This window comes from Amphibalanus amphitrite, unplaced genomic scaffold, assembly GCF_019059575.1.
Source record: "Amphibalanus amphitrite isolate SeventyFive unplaced genomic scaffold, NRLGWU_Aamphi_draft 000912F_arrow, whole genome shotgun sequence".
NCBI lineage: Eukaryota > Metazoa > Arthropoda > Thecostraca > Balanomorpha > Balanidae > Amphibalanus > Amphibalanus amphitrite.
The window spans coordinates 6,708-27,703 of NW_024882406.1; the positions used below are offsets into that span (position 1 = coordinate 6,708).

Sequence of the window (20,996 nt, forward strand, 5' to 3'; positions counted from 1 at the left end):
CTGCACGACTGTAGTGGCACGAGATCTGGCGATGGGGTGTGAGAAAAACAGCACCTTTGCTACGGTACAAATTGATTTAGGAGGTGTTGGTACCAATGTTGTAAGTCTTCAGGTCAAATCATCTACAAACCTAGGCGGTGTGCTGAAAAAGTTATTCCGGGATCTAAGAATAAAAAGATGTTTAGGAAAGGAAAAACATTAAACAACCGAGGCTATTTTTGGTTATCTGATCAAATGAGCTACGGTTCAATTAAAATTTAGGCAGTAGCCACCAATATACTTTCCATCTCAAAACTTGAAGCAAACTTACCATGGACTATTGTCCAAAGTATTTAAGGCAACGACGTGCGATAGATTTTCATTCATCCCGCACGCCATTGATACCCTTATGCCCTGGGTGTTGGACTTGGATCGTACATCATACTTCCCTGTATTACAGCACCAGCGCAGCTTCTATCCAGCCTGTAAATGATTTAAACCCCATTTGTGCCTCGGTCAGCCATCCTCCTCTGCCCCGCCCCAGGTCCCGCCGCCCTGCTTCTGCAAATCTGCACCACTCGGCCGACTTGACGGCGTCGATTGTTGCATCAGAGCTAGTTGCGAGCCAAGCAGCTACCCACATGGCTCCTGGCCACAAGGGCTCTGGATCGGGCCCAGGGAGCCTCCTACGTTGATTCACACAGGCTCCGGTACCGGGTTCGAGGTCATTTCGGTACTGTGTCTGGAGGTTCCAGAGCTGAATCGACAGATATTCTAGAGTTGTATGGATAGTATTGTGCATCCCCGCTAATTCGGTCGCTATTGGTCGAACCCTTGTCTGGAGATCAATAAAGCCTGCTACCAAAGATTGATATATCGCATGATATTTATTACGTCATCAACAGGAATGTGTCCCGGTTGGTGCGATAATTTTTTGTTTGCGTTGTGCACTATGTTGCTGCTCTGCCCATTGTTCTTCACGAAATCTGTGCTTTCCAGCATCCTGCATACGAGAATGATGTGACTTTGAGATTTGTCATTTATCTGCCCTACATTCCCTCATGTATCCTAACCCTGAATGCTGGTAAAGCATGGTGTAGCAAAAGAAATCAACATGGTCATCTTCACTGTTATCTTGATGAACATCACTGATATAAAAATGAGAACCTGGTGGCATCGTGATTGTGTGGAACGCCATGTCACGTTCCACATCATCGAAAGATGCTACATTTTTCACGAATGCTCATGGTTAAATGAATCTAAATAACTTTTTGTTACCACCAATTTCAACTCAAAGTATGACGCGTGAACCCCTTTATAAGCACAGCATTCTATGTATTAAACAGACTGAAATGCCATGAAGACAAAATTAAAGTACGTGTGCACTCCTCAGGCCCGATTTTTTTTTTTTTTTTTTTGACGGACAATCTTATCCTTCCCTCCTTCTGCAGTACCCCGCGACCTCTTTAGGAGTCTCGTGCTTCGTTCAAAGGCGCCGACCATCCCTAGGTGTGGTCTGTGGGGATTTTCGCAATGCCAGTGACCGCCGTTAGCGGCTTAGGAGCTTAATGGCGATCTTCTGAAGGAAGGGCGGCATTGGCAATAATCCACGAGAGAGCAACTTCTGACAACCCGGTGGCGACGTATATGGTGCATGCTTTGTCCTTGCTTGTTGAAAGATGACCGGAAGATTTTCCATAAGCTAGTTTGTCTTGATGAAGATGGCGCATGTCGAGCACTTGCGGTTCACTTATCAACAGTCGGGCACTCCTTGTATTCATAAGAACGTGATAACAAGAGAGGTTGTCATCGGCTAAATGCCACAAGGCTTAGCATAACGAAAGGGATAAGAGCGGACGAGGGATAAGAAAAGACAGTTGTTTCACCTTACGAAATCTTAAAAGTCCTGTGGTACCTACCTATCTCCATAAGGTGTTATATTTGATACAATCATCCAGGTGATGGTTGATGATTTTACTGTATGAGAGAAGAGAAAGCTCTGTTTGTTCTCATGTGCTTTGTTTTCTAAAGCCACATCGCTGTTGGGCCTATTTGGCCCTGACGTAGATAGCTTTCAGCAGCTCTTGTGGTTCGTATTTTACTATATCCGATAATGGCTCGAATACGCGAAGAATGACATAAAATATCGAAAAACCCTCGTAACGGCTAATTTTTCGGAAGACACCCTGGCGGCGGCTACCTGCGGCGTTCACCGAGATCTCTCCTTAATTTTTTTTAAGCAACAGCCCTGTCACAGGTTGAGAAATAGCCTGTCGCACCGGGCTCTGTCAGGGATGGATCTTGTCGGGACATTAACTGCCGAGTGCCGCCGTCTCTAGCAGAAATTAGATGACACCCGATCACCATTGGTGCGGGGTCACCGGGGGAGAATCTTGTGGGTGGTTTTACTACACAGCTTTCTCTATACCTTCAGAGTCTGGGTGGCACGTAAAATCCCCAGTAATCCCTCGATGCAATGCTGTTACGCAAGGGGTAACGGATTGTTCATTCTGCCTAGGACCTGCTAATGATTACATTGATTAATGGTGGCGAGAAGACAGTAGCCGCCAGACAATTGTTCTTGTGGCTTACAAGATGTTCAATGTTCATTGGTCAGCGTGCCTTATATATACATCGCATGCATGTTTCAAGCTGCACAAATATCACCCTAGTGCCAAGGTGTCTTTTAGGTGACACATTGACAAGTTTTGAATTACTTTTGAGTAGCTACTGATCATCGCACACGTTTACATGCAAGGGAACGGATATGTTGAATTGATATGGATTTGAAATGCATTCACGCGACTTTGACAAACTATTCGCATGCTGATAAATCTTCACCGCCGCAAACATCCATTGAATAGTAAATTGTACATAAAATGAGAGGGTATGCCTTGAATGAAGGGTATGTTGTAATAAATTTCAGTTTCGTGTTTGAAATATCTATCAAAGCATCTCGAAATGACCGTCAGAGGTGGTATCAATCCCTTTCTTCGGCCGGGGAGGGTTAAATTTAAACTTTACCGAGAGGTTAAACTTCGCTATCACCGCGCGGCGGAGTGAAATGAATTGATTCAGAAAAACGTTTTCCAGGTTTTCTCAATAAGCCTTGTGAGTTGTGAGTGCCTGTACTTCCACGTTGAAAGTTAGCCCTATACTAAGGGCCATCTTATCATATATATTACATAGACTGAGAGCGGCCCCCTGCCCTAAATCCGAAATCTACCAAGAGGCAAGCGTTTTGACCGAATAATTTGAGGATACTAGGAGAGTAGATATAGCAAGCGGCTGTAACGGCAACGGGTTATCTCAACGAGATGATATTTATAACTGGGAAAAGTCCGACATGGACTTACTAACGGAACTTGACAGATCGGATTGAGAGATGAGGAAGTGGCTACTAAAAGTGCAACAAAGAAGCACTCGAGCAAAGAAGCTCCCGATAAGCGGTCGAGTGTGCATTGGCTGTGGCAGGCTGGGGGTCGTGTGAAGACCGTAAATCGATGGTCTTGAAGCGTTCGGAGTGACACTGCAGGGGAGTTATCAGATATAAACACTATGAAAAACAGCTGCTAGGTGGGATTTTGTGAGTACAGTGTGAAAACAACGTCATCGCCATTTCCCTTGTCTGTGTGTGCGTGTTTTTTTTTAGCTTAAAGCTCACTCTTGTATAAAAATAAAGCTGTAGCTAACCAACCGCTCATTTTTTGTGCACAGTGAGGTGATCGAGAAGCTGCTCATTCGGTGGAAGTACGACCTCTCCACAGTATTCTCCAGTGAGAATAGAGACACCCTCACCAGCGGTATTGCGTGAGTCAGCTCTCTCTCTCTCTCTCTCTCTCTCTCTCTCTCTCTCTCTCTCTCTCTCTCTCTCTCTCTCTCTCTCTCTCTCTCTCTCTCTCTCTCTCTCTCTCGCTCTCTTTTCCTTTTTCCTCATTTTGTCTCTTTCTTACTTGTCTGTGCTCATACGGTCCTTGCCTGGAAGAATCCTGGTTTGGGGCATTGGTTCCCTGATAGTTTGATAAATTTAATATGCATACCTGATGTGCTTTTGCCTAAAAAAACAGCTAAGATATCATTATATCCCAAGTGTAGCCTACAATGTGTTTTTATTACCTCCCCAACCTCATCACATTTCAATCGCTGTTACGACCCATGATTTTTTTTCACGATAATGACTCGTTTTTACTGATCTCAGGCAGCTTTTGCCAAATTGTCAGGGAACTCAGATTTGTTTTTCAATAGAAAAACACAATTCTAAAGAATAGTGTTTTAACTATTGACAACAAACCTTCGGTTATCAACAGTACGCGGTCCGTGTTTCAGCCGGAACAGTTCAGCACCTCCACCTCCGCCGTCCAAGACCCCGAGCCGCTCATACGGGCCTCCCACGCGCTCTTACGGACCTCCAACACAAGAGGAGACCCGCGCGAGAGGCTACAGCGCCCCGTTCATCAGCGCGCAGACGCTCGGCCAATCACAATTCAGGCCGATTCAAGGTCAGCGCGGCCGGCCAATCGGCTTCGACAGCGGTGTGACGTCACCGGTCGGCTCGGCCTATCAGAGCGGCCCGGGCGTGGTGTACAGTGTGCCCTCGACCCGGCAGAAGCCGCCCCCGGAGCAGCCCTATAGCGGCTATCGGGCGCCCAGCAACACCAACTCAAACACTTGGGGGTGAGTGCCATGAGGAAGCATCTAATAATGTAGGTGTTTAGAATTGAATACCTTTAACAATCGTTGACTGATTCAGGAAGGTGGTATTTGACATTGCGAGGGGCATGCTCCTCTAAAAGTTTGTGATTTAGAAAAATCGTTTCATTGTAATTCAGTTTGCATTTTTACATTGTCACTGCCGTTCCAATGGATAGCGTCATTCCAATTCAAACGTCAAAGCCCGTGCGCAATTCTGCAACTAGTTGCCACACATGTGGATTAATTGGCGCACCGAAATGCATTGCCGGCCATGAACAGTAGTCCGCCTTGTGCAATGTGGCAAAATTCATCTCCGTGCACATTTGGCTTCAGATCAATTAACGGTGGTGTAGTGTATGGTTGTTGTTCCGCTTAGTGGTTCAGAACAGGATAATGACACAAAAATCTACTGTAAGTACGCTAATGTCGCCATTTCCGGCCTGTAATGTCGTGACATATGGTCAGTGAAAGGCCCCAGAAAGCCCTACGCCATGTGGAATGGTTGGCAAAGCTTAGTGCACTTGCAACTGCTAGAGGATTATGGCAATGCAGCTGTCCCGAAAAAAATGTGATGAATAATGCTCGTTTAGTTGAGACTTGGGACCCTTCTGTAATGTCACGGGCAGTGACATTTCCTAAGCTCAGTAATGTGTTATCTAACCAAAATACAGGTGCTGGCCTTATGTTGCTATCAACAATGTTGTGGTGAGAGTTGGGGAGAGTTAACATACATTTTGGCACTTTTACTTGCGTTCTCATTAGCCCCTGCACCCATTCTGTGGTATAAATGTTTTTATTCTATCAGGATCACTTCAAGACAAGTAATTTAACCTATCGCACGCATTTTTCGCGACTGAAACCACGGCGTCGCTCTGGGTACAGACTACAGATCAAAGGCACGCAGCCCTGTGTTATGTGTGCAGTTTGTATGTCTGTATAGCACGCATGGTGGCAAGCACTCGCCTACGCGCTTCTCGCATTGGTAAGCTAAAATCTAAGCAATGAAAAAAAGAAAATCAATCGACATGACATGGTGTGAGCGCAATAGAATCTCGTCCCGGGATTTGAACCCACGTCATCCCAGCGTGATAGCTCAGTTAACGTCCTGTTGTGAATTTGACTGTTGTTAATGTGTGTGTTTCAGTTACAGTTTTTCGGTGCCGTCGTCGAGACAGAAGCGGCAGGCGTCAACCGTTGGCCAGCTGTGTCCCACGGCAGGTAAGCTCCGGTTCTGAGAGACAACCTCTGGCGGATCTTCAGGAAGGAGGCACTGGACGTACGCTGCGATTCCCACCCTCTAAAAAATAAATCCATTAAAAAAGGGATTTCGGTGAACGAGTGTTCCTAGCGGCGTAGTCAAAAGTAAACTTTTGCAAATGAAAGTTGTTAAGCTTTCTTTCTACGCAGGGATAACGATAAAATTTCGTTAAGTTGGGATGCCGAGGGAGGGCAAATGCCCCAAATGACCCCAATGACCAAGGTTCCGTAAGTGGCGACTGGCGATGGCTTTGACAGACCTACTGCTGTGATGATCACTGTGATGACTGACAGACTACTGAAAGGACTTTGACAAACTGTTAGCGTTGGTAACTGCTGATAGACTGCTAGTGCTTGAAAGTCATGAGACAACTGCTATATCAGTGCCTCAGAAGAAGTCAAGAATAATGATGTCTAGTGCCTGACACTGCTGAGATATTGTGACGAACTTTTTGCTGTTGTGAGCTCCAGGATGACTTTTAACAGAGTGCTGGTCCTGAAGACTGCTGAGATGACTCTTATGCTGCCATTTCATGTTTTGAAATGACTTGGACGTATTCGTGCTGCCGAATAGCATTGATGGACTCTAACACTTAGACAATGCTGAGACCCAAGAGATGAACTTGTTTAAAATGGAAGCATTGACGCAGTTTGCAACAACTGCAAACGCTAGCCCCAGTGCAGTGTCACAATTTTTAATATTGTCTGGCATTTGATTCAAATGCTGTATCTGCAGTCTGCGGTGTACCTATAATAGTGGGCCAGGTGCGAAAGAAACAAATGTTTTCTCTTGTTTTCTCTTTTTCAAAGAGTTGTTTTCTCTTGGCCACCATAGGGCAAAATATTACAGAACAGAAAGAAGAATAAGATGCTTTTTTACATTAATTTCGTTTTGTGTTTGCATTAGGCTTCAACATGTTACTGCCTAAAACATTGCGCAGTAATCCGGAGCTTTAAGCAAAGCAAACATTGCAAAAGTCTCCACAAAACTTGTTAAGTAACTGTTCCTGTTCAAAGGTTTATGCATGCTCTGCTTATCAATTCACATTCGTCGTTTAAGTTTGTATAACAGTATATATGCGGCAAATGCCTCCTAAAAAATGACCGTCTTAAAGGTATAAGACGTTAAATCTCAAATAAGCCACGCTCACCAAAAACGATCGCATGCCTACTATTTACAGCTGTATTGTGCTAAACTAGAGGCGTTAACTTGTTCTTGTGTTGCGGTAGGTACTTAACCGTTCTTATCGTATCCTGATCGTATCACCCCCTGCCTGTATTATATAAGTGGTTATATAAAATCGAATTTCTATCTCGTCGTCCGTAGTCTGGCTTCATCCGACAACTCATGCCCCCCCCCCTCCCATCCCAGCTGACCGCATTTAAAGATAATCAAACCACTGAGCCATGTAGCTAGAAAACCCATATGGGTCACACACAGATGACCAGCTTCCTGAGCCAGATTTTCCCCAAGTAATCGCCTCAGCCGCTGTTCAGCCGTAGCGGACGCCCGTGATTTCTGGCACAGGCCACCCCCACTCGGATTGACTAGCTAGTTAGGGGTCAGCGCAAGTGGCCTTGCTCCTTTTACGTTTGTAGCGCAAACTATAAAATAGACCATCTTAGATGCTAAACTGTTTGAAGGATTGATGGTTGACGCTCGATGGATTGCTGATGTGTTTAATCGTGTGTGACGAATGACGTTGCATGGTGCAAGGTGGTGTCATCGGGTACTTGAAGCTGCTTGTAACTATGCTAGTTTTCCAGCTGGTTGATCTGTCTGCCTTTCTATCGATGTCATCAGATGCCATATCGATGTCATTGATGAGTTCTTGTGTAATGTGTATGTCGACCTGAATGATGTGTCCAATGTCCTAGGATGATAAGTTGTGTGGATTTCCCATTTTGAGCGGCCAGTTGTTCATCAAATTTGAATCAGTTGGAGTTTAATATTGAAAATAAAGGCCTTAGCATCGTGCTAATCAATATAAATGGAGAACGACAAGACGACGGCTGGTGCATACCGCATCATCAGAGCCGATGATCATATCAGGACAGTTTTGCTTTTTTACTTTGTTTTTGAAGGTAGTTGAGTAGTCTGAAGACGGTCTTCCTGTTTGCTGAACTCCCAACTGTCCCTCCCCGCTGATCTTTTCCCCTACCAAATTGCCTCCTCCTTACTGCCATCCTCAGAAACCACCACCCTCCCCCTCCCCACTGACCACTTACCATTGATCCTCCCCAGTCCCCATTGACCCTCCCACTAACCACTCCCCATTGACACTCCCCACCGACCACTCTACACTGACTATGGACTCCTCTGACCACTCCCCATTGACACTCCCCACTGACGACTGTGCGCGTGCGTCCCCAGGTCAATTTGTGATGCCCCGGGCGGGGCTGAATAACCGGGGAGAATGGCGCTACTTGATCAACATGGGGGAGCTGGACCAGCAGTACACACAGCTCATTAGATCGGAACGCTGCCTGTGAGTACCAACGGTCTGTGAGGTGTGAACGGTGCCTCTCTGAAGGCCTAAACGTTTTGTTATTGTTGAGAGTGGAGACATGAATTGAAACTAAATATGTTTGTGTGTGTATAAAGCTTCATTATTTACCAAGTATTAAAACACGAGAAGCATCAGTATATAAGCATGCAATAAACATAAATAGTGTCAATTAGTTTAAATTGAAACGTCTACGTCATAGAAGAGCAGTATAAATTGAAACTTCTGCATACTGTTTGCGAAGTAGCTTTTGTCTTGAATGGCGTGAGCCGATTTTGCGTAGATTATATATAGAAGAGCACATCTTACCTTGGAGGCAAGTGCAGTAGATTTATTCCGTTAGCTCGCGCTCTACTTTCCACTGCCCCCTTCCTGGTCAGCCCTGGATCCGCCTCTGGAAGGTGGCCGGTCTCCAGAAGAGCTGCTGCCTCCTTCGTGGTCATCTCTAGATCTTTTTTGAGGATGGAGATGCTAGTACTGAGCATTGTGTTACATATGATGATGAAGATGATTAGCCAGATGCTCATTATTTAGGATCAAAATTGATAGAATAGTTGTATTACGTTTCACCCACGGGGCTTCTTCGGATACATATAGGTAAATTCAACAAATAGAACACAGAGATGCAGGCCAAGCTCAGACACAAATCATGCGCATGCAATAAATATCGTGAAAGGATTAACAGATATCTTGAGATTTAGACGAATAATAATTTTAAGATCGACCCCTAAGTGCGTACTGCGCGCTATTATTTGTCTTTGTTAATAAATACGTATACCTATTTAACAGTCGACAACACAATACGTACTACGCGAATTACGCTATCATTCCATCTCAGAATTCGTACTACGCGCACACTAATACATATACATCATTCTAAATCACAGCTAACAATGACCTATAATACCCAAACATAATCAGTGTTCGGCGGTACAGCATATCTACAGGCGCTGCCTACTGGAGCCATCTGTTAGACACGAAAGGAACTACTGCTACTATGTAGGTATCGGTGTCATATAACAAAGACAAATAATAGCGCGCAGTACGCACTTAGGGGTCGATCTTAAAATTATTATTCGTCTAAATCTCAAGATATCTGTTAATCCTTTCACGATATTTATTGCATGCGCATGATTTGTGTCTGAGCTTGGCCTGCATCTCTGTGTTCTATTTGTTGAATTTACCTATATGTATCCGAAGAAGCCCCGTGGGTGAAACGTAATACAACTATTCTATCAATTTTGATCCTAAATAATGAGCATCTGGCTAATCATCTTCATCATCATCTCTAGATCCGCCTCTGACAGCTGACCTGTGACCTGTCGCAAAGAGAGCAACTGCCTCCTTCCTGGCCAGCCCTGTATCCGCCTTTGGACCGGTCTTCAGAAGTCTCCGGTCTCCAGACGACTGCCCCCTTCCTGGACATCTTTGGATCCGCATTTCACATCTGAACTTTGACCGATCGCCAGGTCCATTCCCCTTTCTGGCTAGCCCTGGATCCGCCTCTGACGTTTGACCGGTCACCAGGTCGAGCCAGTGCAGCGGCCTGTGCACAGTTCCTGCCGGGATGACGGCTACGTGCCAGCAACAATACGTGCAAAAGAAAATGGTCGGCCTGAACCCTAACGGTGGAGAAATGTACACCGATCTCTACTGGATCCCGCATTGCTGCGTCTGCCAGATCTCGTAGAACCGGAGTTGGTGGGGTTTGTAGAAAGGAAGGAAGGCCAGTGAGCCGGGGTGTACCTCAGTTGTGGTCTTCTGGATTCGGTAGACGCCAGTGGAGTGGAGAATCGGGAAGTCAATGGGCCGGGTCGACTTCAGTTGTGTTCTACTGAATTCGGTATAGACGCCGCGCGAGAAGGAATGGTCTGCTGGAATGACGCTTGTAGGGTCTGATGAAATCGGTAGAAACGGGTGGAATGTGTACGACGGAACGTTGATGTGATCCCTACTCATTGCTTGATATGGGTTAGCAGTTGTTGCGTTCATTGAGAGAGATGTTGGTAGAAGGTACCGGGTGTTTCTAACTAGTGACTGATGCTCAGGCGCTTAAGGCGTCAAGAAGGTAAACCTCAGGCCAGACACGCAAAAGCTCGGGAACGCAGAGCGATTACGGACGGGCCAGGCCTTTCGAACATGCCGTGTATCATCAGAGGCGGATCCAGCTCAGAGGTTTGGGGGGGGGGGGCAAACCATAAAAATTTATCGATTCTTTCCATGCATCGTCCATAGGCGTAATGTTAAAATCATGCCGTTTGGGGGGGGCAAATGCCCATTTTGCCCCCCCCCCTGGATCCGCCACTGTGTATCATCCCACGACTGCTGAAGGACTTGTGACACGACTTCAGGCACTTGGTCCGGCTAAGACCTGCTAGAACATCGAGCGTCTCAACAAACAGTCACATCCCTTCACCACTTGGCGAGGAAAGAAGTGTGACTGACGCGTCCATTTCAATGTCACGCACTCGCGAATCGTCAGAGATGTTACTCTGCAGGGGTGATCACTTTTCTGACTGTGGCTGATGGACGCTCAGTGCCAGGCTAACACTGAAGTCAGCTCAGATAGTCAGTGAATAGGATAGAATGAAGTCCGTTTCTATCAGGAGACTGACAGTTTTTGTGTTATTTGACCGGTATGGATGTCATCTTCGACAGAACGTAGGAGTTTGTGTGACGTTTTCACGAGTGGCGGGTCGATAAAGGACTCCAATAGATGACGCGGCCGCCATCTGTGGCTGATTGAAGCGCTGCACGATCCGACGATGCGCGCAAAGTGTGTTTCGCGGAACTGCGGGTCCGAATTGGCGGTGAACCTCACGACGTCTGTCGCAAGTGGACCTGAGGTCTTGGTTGGTGAGAATACGACTGTGGTGCGGACCTTAAAAAGATATTGTGTGATGAGGCATGATATGAACACGTCGTGACCAGTCCCCAGACGCGAACTCTTTGAGAAGAATCGTACTTGTGGATGTATGCGCTCGTAACAATACAGTGCGTAGCTATTGCTGAGTGGATGGTACATTGATGATGGCTATTTGAGCTCGTAGCAATACAGTGCGTAGACATTGCAAGTGAGTGGATGTTGCAGTCGTGTATCATCCTCGTGTATTGCCATTGACCTCCGTAACAGCAGTGTGTGACCTGAATGAGCACGTGAAATTGGTGTGACGACAGAAATTGGTGTGAATGTCGGACGGGAAGTAGTGTTTGCTTAGCGACTGTTGTCGGATTTTTTTGAGACTATCAATCGCTTTAAGCGCTTTACTTTAATGAAAAACGCACGTCAAGCCTCCTCAATACCTTTAGCCCTGGAGAGCTGAAAATATCATCTTACTTTCCTTTTTGACTTTCTGTTTATTCATATCGCTCGTCTCGTGCCGTATTTATTTATTTTTCACCTAGCGCTGAGTCAGGCAAAAAAAGCAGACTAATTATGTTCAGTGACCAGAACTTTTGGAACTCACTGAAGAAAATGGTTATTTTTGTATGGTAGTGTAGTAGGTGTTGCACATGCATTCATTATTATACCTAAATTATTTGCAACGGGTGGAATATTTGTTGAAGGGTAGGTATGCTGCGCTACCCGCTCAGTCAGAACGAATGTTTTGCAGATAAACTCAGTGCGCACGCATAAGTAAGCATGAATAAAAAAAAACTTATGCCCGGTATATGATTGTTAGGCGTTGCCTAGCGCTAGATCGTCCGTCGGCTATAAGGCACGAGACTGGGCTGCTTTTGACTTCTTTGTCGCTATTTTTGAGACGCCACCAACGCCGGAGGCGCTGATATTGGGAAAACAATAGGACACCAATTGGCAAATGTTACCTATCAGTTGATCAATACCTGTGGTGGATGTTTGCGAGTGTGCGCGTGTGTTATTTGTGAATATGTGCTTGTGCAATGTGCATGTGTCTATATTTGTGAATGTGCGTGTGTGTCTATATTTGTGAATGTGCGTGTGTGTCTATATTTGTGAATGTGCGTGTGTGTCTATATTTGTGAATGTGCGTGTGTGTCTATATTTGTGCAATGTGCATGTGTCTATATTTGTGAATGTGCGTGTGTGTCTATATTTGTGAATGTGCGTGTGTGTTTGTATCGTATGCGTTTGATGTGAGCCAGCAGCAATGCTCACGCAGAAATGGAACGGGATTTCACTCAGCTGATCATCACTGTATCTACGCTGGTTTATTTACTATGGTGTAGTATCTTGATTTTTACTGGTTAATCTATTAACAGTGCTGGCGTTAGGCTGCTTAGATATTTTATTCAGATGCAAGACAACTTATTTGACGTCAACCTCTACCCCATAAATATGATGAAGTAGACTCGTTCACAAACGGATTATATGATGAGCATTGAGCATCGTTTGTAAACCCGTTAGTACTATGCGCTTTTTTGCTCAGTTCTCTTGGGTAATTGATTCTGGACTAATATATTTATTCAGGCACACTGCGTGGGTATTTCGTTGCTCGTGTCATGAATTGTCACCACTTGTTTTTCGCATGAAATAAAGTTGCAACTGATCCATGTGCTACATGCGTGTTCAGTTATATATTGCTGAGAGCCACTTTATCCACAAATTACGAATAAGTTAAATTGATTCAGTATGGATACATGAGAGCTCAGTAGCTTCATTTCTCCATTTGAGTGAATTCATCTAATAGATATGCTCGACTACGTCGAATCAATAGCTAGATTCAAAGCTCCTCGTCTTTCAAGGGATATGAACCTGAAGTCCGGATTCTGGATATCGCCGGACCGCAGGTTGTTTGAAAAAAAAAGAAAACGTCAGAAAAGCATCTGATGCTGTTGGAAGCAGGAACTGATCAGTGCGCGACGCTCTACTAACCGTTCTCTATAGCGGTGTGCCAAGGTTGAGTGAGATCGGACAAAGAAATGGACGCCTGGAGATAGAATAAAGTACGATTTTGGATGGAGTAGATTGGGGTGGGTTAGGTTGGATGAGGTTAGGCTTAGTCAGTTAACAGGTGAGGTCAGGTCAGCTTAGGCTGCTTTTAATCGATGAGTGCTTTTATCCTTGTGTACTTTATCGCCTAACGTACATTTGCGTACATTACATTAATTTACATTTGCGTAGGAACATTTGCGTACGTACTTTCACGATACGTACTTTCGTCCGAAAATCGAAACAGACTGCAGACATGCCGACTGCAGCGTCATCTTCATCCGAGTAGCCTGTCTGTCGAATTGGTGCCGCAGATGAGGGTGCTCCAGGTCCATTGAGCTGGAGGCCGCAGGTAGCGGTGCTGCTGTAATTCAGCTGACATAGAGGGCAGCACTGAGCATTCACGGAAACTGTCAACATATGATAACAGCATTAGTATGTACAAAATGTATATCCCGGAATTTTTATATCGGTGGCCTAAGGTCAGGTGGATTTGCGACTTCTCCAGTATAAGTCAATGGGAGAAAATTGAAAGGCACCTCTTTTGGACGAATGCCATAAACACTAAAACACCGAAATACAGGTAGGGTAAGGTGCCTAATTAGCGACCCTTTCCGATTTGCGACCTACCTCCCTACAGAAAAGCTAGTAGGAGAAAACGGGGTAAAAACATCGTCAAAACCTCAGCCATACTTTGGTTATCAAATTAAATTATTTTCCGGTCGTCGATGTTTCTGGTGGGACGTTTCAGATGCGTTTAAATAAAAATGACGAGTTTCTTATCCAAAACGTGTGTGTTTGGGCCCTCTCTGATTAAATGCGATGCACATTAGGATGATGCACCTTTTTATTCTGAATCGACATTCCTTTTTCAATTGATTGCCGTTTTTCCATAGTGAATCGCTCAACTGTGCACAGCATGGCGGTTAAAAATGTGTCGCAACTCATATTTCCTATTTGCGCCTGACATGGTCGCAAATAGCTCAAGAATGGAAAGAAAGGGGAAAAGAGAGAAATGAAAATGAGGTGTTGCTGAAGCTTGCAATGTGTGGCAGGGGATGCCAAATGTCGTCACCGACTGAGGGGTGCCGAATTCAGCGCGGACCTCGAATATCATACGAGATAGCCCGCAAAATTTGGGTTTCCGCCTTCTTTTCGCATTCGGTGCATCGCGTGATCAGTTTTTACTTACGTAAATGTGTTGGATAAACGTTCCTGTTCGAGTGATTGAGTGCTTTGCGTAAAGGTTACCTTTTTGAGATCATATTTCATCTTTTCAGGCGTCGCATTTTTTGTCATTTTTAATATGGGGAAACCCATAGACTTATTAGCGACCCTCCCCGGTCGCTAATCGGGAAGAGTTCCCTATTAGCGTTTTTTGCAATGGTTTGCCAAAATGCTCACTACAAATAAGTTAGTGAATATTGGGGCACAAAATGACTATATTTCAATACAAAAATGAACGATCTCTCCGAAAATCAAGCCCGTAATACAGTGGCACCCACAGAGCGTGAGCAATGACGGTTCAAATTAAGGGGGTCGCTAATTAGGCACCTTACCCTAAACATGACACACTGAACCGGAAAATGACACCCGTAACCTTTTTTATGTCTGTGAGGTCATCCCAATCACGAATGATATCTAGCAGTTTTTTTTTCGCTAATACTTTTTGATAGAGGCATGCTAGAGCGATGAAAACACATAAGATTTGTTCAACTCAAGTTGATGTCAAGTGACGATATGGATCGCCAGTGATATGCAACACGACCTTTTCCGGTCAGGTCATGACTTTGACCTGAGGTCAAATTTTCACCCTGACCTTTCAAAATTAACTTATAGTCAATTAGATGCCTATCAACGGGAGAAATAGGATGCAGGTTACAGTAAGCAAGTTTTGTATGTATTTGTATTTGTATATGCGTCAGCAGACCCGCTCAGTACTATCCGGAATTCGGTGAAGGGTAATTAGACCAACTATACCCTCCCAGAACTATCTCAAGCACCGCACAGATAGCGTCCAACGATATGAAAGGGGCAATGCAGGGCATCGCCGGACCCTGCAGGTTGTTTGATAAACGCCAAAAAACGCACCGCAAACAACGCAAAAACAAAAACAAAAAATTGCCCGCACCTGCCGCCCGCCACCAAACGCATGGATCATGTCATCTCCATCCTCCCGATGGGGATACGGAACTGACGGCGCAGAGCGGCGTTTCCGACCATCGTCTCGCTTGTCTGATTAATGACAGGTAATCCACCTGTCACCGATGTCTGCCAGATGGCACCTACTGAGCGGGGAAGGATGGGGGGGGGGGGTAACCTGTCTGCCGATGGTTAAAACTATGTATGGTTGCGGGTAGGTACCGGGTTACTCACCGGTATAAATTGTATAGCTGCTGCAAAGCCATGTCAGACAACGAGTCCGATTGTGATAAATTGTTTTCAGCGTGCTATCAACCGTAGCACAATTGTGAAAGAACCGGTACGATGGCCGCGTATAGTCTGTTCCAAATCAAGCTTCTTGGCGGAGTTGCTTCAGTAGTTCGCTCCTCCGTTCAATAATTTACGTATTTGAATGTAAGAATGTAATTTACGTGTGCAGAAATCACGTACCTACTGCTTTCAGCAGGGCGCTTCGGCCGCAAGCTTGACATGGAACAGACTATAGTACCTAAGCTCAGAGTGTAATGCTATTTATTTCGCAGTGGTAAGCTCTAGGCTTTTACTTCTCATAGTTACACTGAAACACATGAACACTATTTCAACCCACGCTGAGGAGTCTCTGTTTCTCATCCACTCTGCAATTATCAGTGATGACTTCACAAAAATTCAACCCATCCGGCTTCATTACGTTGATTTCATGCAACGGTCCTTCTGCGTGGCTAGTCATGGTTCCAATAAAGGACGGCTATAAATAGCACTATCTTCAGTCCAGTCTATTCCATCAATGTCCTAATCAGCATATACATAATAGCGGGCGTCATGCTCAAATGTTATAGATATGCATAACTGTTGCTGCAAAAGTGTGTGGTCACTGCACCGCAACTGCGCAGTACGCGCTCCTCGAAACAAGTGTCCAGGCGTACCGGCACGCACACCGCCCGGGCAAATCAGTGGGACTTCGAAGGGAACATACCACTTTTAACCCGCTGTCCTTTTCCGTCGATATCTCCTAAACGGCTGCAGATATCTCCACCAAACTTTCCGGACCCCTCCGGGCATCAATTTTACACATTGTCACCAAAAAAAATCCAGAGGCTATGATAGGTTGGCCACAAATGACGTCAGAATGACATCATATTCTGCCATTTTCGACCGAAAAAGAGCTTCGCGAGAAGATCTGTCAGGCCTACAGCTTTGAAGTTACAGAAAAAATGATCAAGACGTAAAGGTGTAGAATTTACAGGGCTACAAAACTGCTGTCTCGGATTTTTACGATTTTTGAATTTTGGCCCCAAAAAATAAAAAAGTATTTTTTATATATTAGCCAAAAAATCCAAAAAGTTTTTGAGTTTTGAAAAAACGGAATATATATGATAGTACCTACCGTCTTCTATATACGTTCTGCATACCAAATTTCAGATCAATTTATGTCAAGTTTTAGCGAAAAAAAACTGTTCAAAAATCAAGACGTCAAATTTTAAAACTCCATTTTTTGGCAGTTCTGGACCACGTAGGGCAACAAAAAGACCACCATTAGACTCTCCGTGACGAGCTGCATCGAATCGAATTCGATACCCATTTTTTATGCAAAAATACCAACTTTGAAATTTGACCTAATTTGACCTGACCTTGACCTGATCTTCTCCAGAACGTAACCTAAGCTGACCCAAAGGCTGCTTGACCAACAAAATCGCATTTTTCATGTAAAATGGACCATAAAACATGTATCACACGACACATTCATATTATGACCCCCAGTGACCTGACCTGCCTGGTATCAGTGACCTCAGATAGCAAATTATGTGTTTAACGAACAATTTACCATCGATGCTTTTTAATAAATTACCAGTTTACTCGATTTCACAACACATTTATTGAAATGCCTGTGAACGGTAAAAATCCGACCTTTGACCTGACCTGTGGCGTCGTCAGTTTGACCTAGGTCAATAAAATTTGGTCACAAGGTAGTTCCTCTGTGGAGCTATCGAACGCAGTTTGAATTTTGAAAATCGGCCGGTAAATTTCCGAGATCTTGGGGGGGGGGGCGAAACGCCCCCCCCCCCCCCCCCATGGGTGATAGGGTCCGCCGATAGCCCTACGGGGCGCGGGTTAACACGGAGTTTGAACTGGAATAATAGTTTTGTAAATTGAGCTGCGACTAGCACAAAGCAGGCATTTTTAGGGCCCAACGATCGACATAGGCAAACTGCAAAGATTTAGTTCGTATTAGTTCGATTCAGCAAATTTCTAGTAGGTAACAGAGTTCTTGCAGGAATGTTAGCTCGGCCTCTAATTTTAAATCAATTTTTATTTCGATCCGGCAACCATAATAAGATTCTGGGTTTTGCGTTCCAAGAAAGCCAGTAAGAAAAGCAAAAAAAGTCCCAAATCGTCAGTTGTAAAGGCATGCGTTGCCAGATATGTATGTACAGGTCATTTTCAGCACTACCGTTATTGGCCGTGGACCTTCACGCGACCTTGACACCCACCATACTGAATGGGACCAACATCATTGCACATGTTTGAACGTATAAAACCGCAAAAAAAAACTGCGAACGCGCGAATAATGTTAAGACATGAGCACACAGCCGAAGACCTCACCCAAAGCGAGCATTGATAACACCGGAAAAAGCTTCACCTTTTTGTAACTTGTTCGCCATTTCTGTCGACACCTGCCTGCTACTATATTCCAAACTTCGTGCCCGTTGTTCATATTGCTCTGTATGGAAGCGTCCTCCCACGTGTGCGGCGTGCGCACGTGAAAACTGGGTTCAAACTGACAAATCAGCACGTAATTGGTGAACTGACAAAGCTGAATGAACAGCTCGTCCCCGTGACGCCTTTCATCCCTTTATATATCGACAACCCTCGACCGAATGGCAAGCGGCCTTGAACGTCGGATAGCTTCATCTCTTCAATCATGAATTCATGTATCATGAGCCCAAATGTTATTGATGCATGTGGGTGGCCTACACTGCACGTGTCACGTGCACTGTCAAGTCAGGGGTGCCAAATTTTTCCACTTTCAACCATTGGCACTCCTTTTGGGCGACAACTGAGAGAACAAGCTAGTGAGCCCTGCACGTGCGAAAGTACAATGCCAGACCCCCAACTGACTTGTGCGGAGCGCCCTGCTAGCACGTCCCTAACAGTTAACCAAATTTGAGCTCAGTCGTCTCAGCCGCTTTTAACCCTCGCACGACCAGGCCATTTCTCATAACACGAACGACCAGGGGGGGGGGTTGTTACGACCCCCCCTGGCGTTTCGAAACGGAAGGTCGTAGAGCTTAGCGGAAAAAACCAACGGATTGCTCTCAACGAGATCTCGCGATTGGTGGTATATTTTTTGGTCCTAGGTCAACATTTGACCTACTTATGACCGGTCAAAGGTCAAATTTTCCGAAAAAATCAAACTTTTTCAACTTTCCGCGGCGATTGCGGCAAAACGGTGGGAGATATTGACTTGAAACCTTCACTATCGTCTTCCTTGATCAATTCTCTATCGTTTGGTATGTATTTCGTTTCCCTAGCTCTAAAAATGGCGCGTTGGGAGCGCCGGAAGTCGGCAAGGTCACAGTCGTCGGCAGAAATTCGAAAAATCAAAATTTAAATTTTTGAAATCTGATTGTATTTTTGGATTTGGGAGGTCCATTTGCTCCCTATAGAAGCTAATATTGCTGCATATTCCCATTGAGGTGACAAGAATTAGCAAAATAGTGGTTCGGGCGCTTTTCAAAAATAGTACCGGACGCTGTTCCTCTTGTGACGTCATAGCTCCGTGACCTGACCTGACCCGGTCAATTTTCTTGCACCACACGATAGCCAATGCTTGCCCCAACATGCATGGGAAGTTTCATCATGATCCATCAAACAATGTGGGTATCACCGGCAGAAAACCTAGGGATTCGGCGCACACGTTTGGTAACTGTCGGCCGGAGGCTGTACCTCTTATGACGTCATAACTCCGTGACCTGACATGACCCGATCAATGTTTTTCGGCAAAAGATGCGCAAAGGTTGCCCCAGAGGGTATTGAAAATTTCAGCCCGCTACGACAAGCCGTTTAGCGTGCACTTCGAAAAAACCTCAGGGGGGGGGGGGTTGATACAACCCCCCCCCCCCCTAGGCGTTCTAGGGTTAAGATGTGTGTAGAGTATAGCTAGTAAAACTCATTTAAAAGCCAGTATGTATGTTACAGGCAATGTGTGGAATCAGGCATTCTATAGAATACCTGACCGACCAGGCATTCTATAGAATCCCTAGGCTTTCTATAGATTAGAATGCCTAAGTATTCTGATTGTCCGAAACAACACTTCGAAATTTTAGGGGTCAGTGGCAGTAATATTATTTGTTTACCCAATTTTCTTTTTTGGCTTAGGCAGGTCGTCACATGAAACCATTTCAGGGCAATGAGATGAGAGGAAGCGAGGGAGAAACTGGGCTATCTCGACCACCAAATGGTGCGCCGCAAGCAGCAACCGATCCAATCCCGTTGGCACGGGAGAGCCACGGCGCTAGGGACAGGCCAACCAGTCGCTCATTTACCCTCGGAGGATTATGCTGCTACAGATACGAAGCTGCACTAGTAGAGTGTTGGCTGGGTGGGTGGACCGTAAGCAGGACTAGGAGTCGAAAGTGATTGCGAATGACCATGGGTTTGTTCAGAATAACAGATGTTAGAAATGACGGTGAAGAATATAACAAAAAGTCACACTTATGTCGCCATATGCACTTCGTGTAACTATTCTCAATACATATACATGGACACTGGACAGCTCAACCTACACTGAAATGTCAGGGAATAAACTGAATAAATGGTTCATTATTCCACGCCCGGGCGGTGGCCCGGCCGTAACAAGAGCTGGATTAAGTGTTGTTCGATCTCCCCTTCCAAATTGACTTCTGAGCTATGCGGTGTTCGAAAGGTGGTCAAAGTTATGAAATTTTACCTCAGTAATGCTTTTGCAATGTTCGAAAGGATGCCAAATCTAAAACAAATAGCAGCTAAGCCATTTTTAGGTCAGGTCAATTTTTGCTCATTTTTGACACTGTTTTCTCCAGTTTGACCTTAACCCGCGCCCTGGTGGGGTCTGTTTATAACGCGACCCGGTGGGGGGGCTATTTTTTGCCCCCCTCGTATCTCCGAAACTACTGGACGGATCCGCAAAATTCAAACGGCGTTCGAAAGGCCTGTCAAATTTGTCGAAGGAAACCAAATTTCATTGACCTCGGGGTCACCTATGACGTCACAGGTCAGGTCAAAGATGAAATGTTTCACCGTTCACGGTGCTTCTAGGGAATGCGCTATAACACCGAGGAAAACGCATTTTGTCGAGAATCAGCGATAGGGCGTCAGTTGCCTAGTAGATATGTTGCTATTAGAGGTCACTGACAATACCAGGTCAGGTCACAGGTCAGGTCACCAAGGGTCACGGGTCAGGTCACATGAGCCCAACTTTACTAAGGTTGTGTGATGCATGTTTTATG

General features: G+C 45.2%; 1 protein-coding gene across 1 annotated transcript; it reads left to right on the forward strand.

The window, feature by feature from the left end:
* Positions 1 to 3,696: 3,696 nt before the first annotated feature.
* LOC122367975 lies at positions 3,697 to 12,973 on the forward strand (the record flags this gene model as incomplete). The annotated part of the gene is made up of 5 exons (XM_043341547.1): positions 3,697 to 3,789; positions 4,306 to 4,653; positions 5,816 to 5,889; positions 8,303 to 8,417; positions 9,963 to 12,973. Coding segments are annotated over 5 exons (793 nt in total), but the record flags the coding sequence as incomplete, so codon positions are not given.
* Between the last annotated feature and the right edge of the window lie 8,023 nt (positions 12,974 to 20,996).